The sequence below is a fragment of the Uloborus diversus genome, chromosome 1 (genome assembly GCF_026930045.1).
Source record: "Uloborus diversus isolate 005 chromosome 1, Udiv.v.3.1, whole genome shotgun sequence".
NCBI lineage: Eukaryota > Metazoa > Arthropoda > Arachnida > Araneae > Uloboridae > Uloborus > Uloborus diversus.
Genome location: NC_072731.1, coordinates 155,863,877 through 155,868,051, shown reverse-complemented (window position 1 = coordinate 155,868,051; position 4,175 = coordinate 155,863,877). Strand labels below are relative to the sequence as shown.

The following is a 4,175-nucleotide window of genomic DNA, read 5'->3' as shown; positions in this document are numbered from 1 at the left end:
TTCAAATTTAGACATTCCTGTTGCATGGACAAAGTTATAAGAACGTTGGATAAGGTTCACTTGGTTAATTCATAGTAACTTGTATGTTTAAAAAGGTAAATTTATAAAACTTATGTAGAACACTTTTATTAAGTTACTAAAACATAATGTGTAAACAAATCTCGGTGCGCCTGCACCGGCTCTTCAGGTAACGACTGCCGAAGTAAAAAGCCTTTTAACAACTGCGATGGCGCCACATGCACATCACTTCTAGAGTTGAGATGCAACAGTGTTCTAGAAAGAAAAAATTGCTTGTTTTTTGTTCCGCTTAGCAAATGATTGGCACGTCGCATTCTATTTTTTCAGTCATTTCGTTAGGTACTTAAGAATTTGAGGAAAGGAAAGTGGTTGCTTGAAAAATTTTGCGACTTACTGTATGTGAAAAAGAACAAATCTGAATAAATAGAGATCAATCATAAAAAGCTGTCTCAAAAATCCCTGCAAATAAGGACCACGAAGACAAACAGGTAGGAAATCTTCTGTTTCGGTAGGTGCGAAACAAATGATAATAAGACAAGCTTGCTATAAAAAACATCAAGAGGTGTTAAATAGGAATTCAAGTTACTATGCAGTTCTCGAGTTATTCAACATGTTTTACAAAAAGAGAAAAAGTTTCATGAGGTTAAACAAATGTCACGACTGACTCTTACAAAGTTTATAAGAGATCAAGGGCTGACCATGCCAAAAATGCGTTGTTATGGGTATAACATAGGATAATGTAATGTGTTTTGATGAGAAAAAGTTTATTTAGGATGGACTAGATGATTTTTGCTACTTCTGGTACGATCTCTGTGATGGAAAAAATATCTCAAAGCGTATATTTGGAGTCGGCTCAGTAATGGTCTGAGGAAGTTTCGCAACGGACAGAAACTAGAACAATCTTTTTCGTTTAGGGAAGATTCTGAGAGCAATGTTGATTTAATGAGCAATATTTTTTTAAACCAAAATCACCGTTAATTACAAAATTAAGCTATTTGTTCCAGCTGAATAATGCCTAATTATATGTTTCTCAAGCCTCAAAATCATTGCTTGAAGCTTATTTCGTGAAATTACTGTACTGGCCGGACAAAAGGCTCGAACTAAGTTTAATGGAAACTTAGTGAGGCATTCTGGTACCCGAAGTATTTCTTTTCAGTTATAAGATCACCTCTTTTGCATTGAAAAAGAGGTTCCTTGTGATACCGAAACACGTGCCTGAAGTATCTGCTAATCTGTGCGATTTAACGTTGTAATATCTGCTTTTAAAATTACTGCTTTTCAATTGCTTTACTTTTTATGCAAGCAGTGTTATTTATTTTTTTCAGTAACAAATCAAGTTCTGCCATACACTTTCCAACTTCCAATAATTCGGGAAATAATTTCTGGGAAAAACTAATAATGTCACTTTCGAATTTCTGTCACTCATTGACTGCTTGCAACTTTGATTTTCGTTTCAAAAGAACAATGCACTTACAAAACGAAAAAAAGAAAAGAAGATTAAAAAAATAATAATAATGTAACCAAAATATTGTTTCATTGTTTCATATTTCTACGGACAACTTGTTTTCATTCGGAGAAAAGAAACGGATAGCGAAACGTTCGCCAAATGTGTCAACCACGATCTTATGTGTCTGCCTCAAGGTGCGTTACAACGTGATCGGCTCTCTTTGAGCGCGGTAGATCAGAACGGCAAAAAATCCCCGCCTGCATTAGCTAGTTGGGTCACTCAGGTGGCGCACTTGTTCTGGGGAAGCGAGTGTGCTGCGCACGCACACGCGACGGAAGAACCGAGAGTTCCTCGACGGAATCGCCGATCCCTAGCAAGTGAGTTTCGAGTATCTTCGGGCCACGATGCTCAACTATGGCGATGGCCCGCAGTCTGCCGGATCGACTATGGCCAACAGACGAAGAGCCACAGGCAACGGTGACCAGAGGTTCACCTGTTCCCAACAGTCCGTCATCAGCGCCATTGACCGGTTCGTCAGATCCGTCAACAATATGGACGAGACGGTTCTGGTTCCGTCCCGACTACGGGACATGGAAGTGCAGAACCGCCGGAAAAACTGCCCACCCCCTCCTGTAGGGTTGCAGCATCAAGACTTGTACAGTTTTTACTCCATGCTGAAAGATGTCAAGAACGAGCTCCTGTGGGGACCATCCTCGGTGGGGGCCACCCTCTTTCCTGTAGTCAGTTCACTCAGCGGCATGTCGAGTCCAAGAAGACCTCCCATGAGCATAATGATGACTTCCGGCATGCCCATGGGTATGACAATGGGCATGACCACCACCAGGCAACCTTCCGATGACGGACTGGGTAGCAGTACCGGATGTTCCTCAGATCAGGACACAGACAGTGACTTCGAAAGCATTATGACGGATAGAGAGAGCATGATCATGGAACAGACCTCCCACTTGGCGACGGCATTCCGTCATCACCTTCATGGACTTCACGCAATTTTACACCAATTAGCCGATTCTGCGGATTATCTTTCCAAACGGTATCAGGAAGAAATCGAATCACCTATGCCATAGCTGGGAGATGGAGGGTCTTCCTAAAAGGCAAGAGACTTACGACCCTCTTTGGGGTAAAACACAAAACTTCGTGATGTGACGTGTTCATTGCTCAAGTGTTTGAAATGCTTTTCATATAGTGAATGTTATTTTTTTCTTCACCATACGATGATACTTAAGTATTTTCAGGGCAATTACTCAGTGATTCCAACTGTTTCAGGATGTGTCAAAATCATATTGTGATCTAAACAACTATAATCTTCATGCAACTTTCGGATTAACAGAAGGAAAATATCTACTGCCTTTGTTTTCGTTAAAAAAATTAACTTAATTGTTTAATTTTGTAAAAAAGCCAGAGCGTAAAGTATACTTTTTTATTACCTTATCGTCATATTTCATTGAGCATACCTTTTTACTTAGAAAGAGTAATACGTCAATTTTCAACGTTTCAAAGGCGTATTTTTCTAATATCAAAATAACCTCGTTCTATCAAAGATTTGAAAATTTGATTCTTTCATCGTGAAAATAAAACCCTAATGAAAATATAGTTTGGTGCTTCAATATGATGTTTTGTATCACGCATGAATTCAACACCTTCCTGAAGTAACAACTGATTGAGAATGCTTGCTGGGGATTTTAAAGCAAAAATTTTCAACACTAAATTTGGAAAATATTAGTTTGCTCTGGTAACATTTATACATTCCTAAAGATACTACGTAAACTGCATTCCTAAACATGATGCGTACCCCAACCATCAAAGTAAAACAACAATTCACCTTTTTCGTCATGTTACTGGAAACGTGTTGTTGGATTAACTCTTCAAAGATTTCTGTTCACTGGTTTCTGTGTGTTGATTGTCATTTGAAACACTTTGATTTATAAAACTAGTCTCATTATAAAAGCCAAACGTGAGTGACTGAGAATGTCTGAAACATGACTGATGGATATTTTGTGTTAAGAAATTACCTGATGTTTTTGGGAAAATTTTCTCTTTCCCTCTTGCTTATCTTTGAGCATATCATTGGATTTTGCTTTACTTTCATGAAGAGAATGGAGAAATGGGCTTTCTCTGCTTAAACTGTGCCGTAAAAACCTTTTTTGTTTTCAATATTATGAATTAGAACTGTTTTATTCATCTGCAAAATTTTATGTAATCGCTATGATAAACGGATTTCTTGGATAAAAGAAGCAGCCGAAGTTGGTTTCCTTAACAATGCTGGGCAAAGTGAAATTCTAGAAGGAAAAATGTAAGTACTAAACATTTTTATCTTTCCTTTTTGTGTAAAAAATTCACTTTTAAGCGAACTTATCAGCATTTTGACCTTTTATTCGTTCTAGCGCAACACATAAAATGAAAGTTATTTTATGTTCAATGATGTGTTAATGATTAAATTGCACTTTAAAAAATCGATGCTTTATTACTTGATGTACTAAATTCAAATGGCTTACTTATAATAAGTTTACACAGAACCCCTTGGGAAGGTAATAAATATCAATACGTTACCAAAACATCCATAGTGTTATGTTTCTGTCCGAAAGAAAACGATATATATATATATATATATATATATATATATATATATATATATATATATATATATATATATATATATATATATATATATATATATATATATATATATATA

The 4,175-nt window shown here is 36.7% G+C and overlaps 1 protein-coding gene across 1 annotated transcript; it reads left to right on the top strand.

Moving 5' to 3' along the window:
* The first annotated feature begins 1,869 nt into the window (after positions 1 to 1,869).
* On the top strand, positions 1,870 to 2,550 carry LOC129216460 (mid1-interacting protein 1A-like). The gene has a single exon (XM_054850675.1). The coding sequence runs from the start codon at positions 1,870 to 1,872 to the stop codon at positions 2,548 to 2,550; it is 681 nt and encodes a 226-aa protein (XP_054706650.1).
* The last annotated feature ends 1,625 nt before the right edge of the window (positions 2,551 to 4,175 follow it).

What these genes read in the sequence shown, in the direction of transcription:
- LOC129216460 (XM_054850675.1), top strand. Translation starts at nt 1,870, where the DNA reads ATGCTCAACTATGGCGATGGCCCGCAGTCTGCCGGATCGACTATGGCC.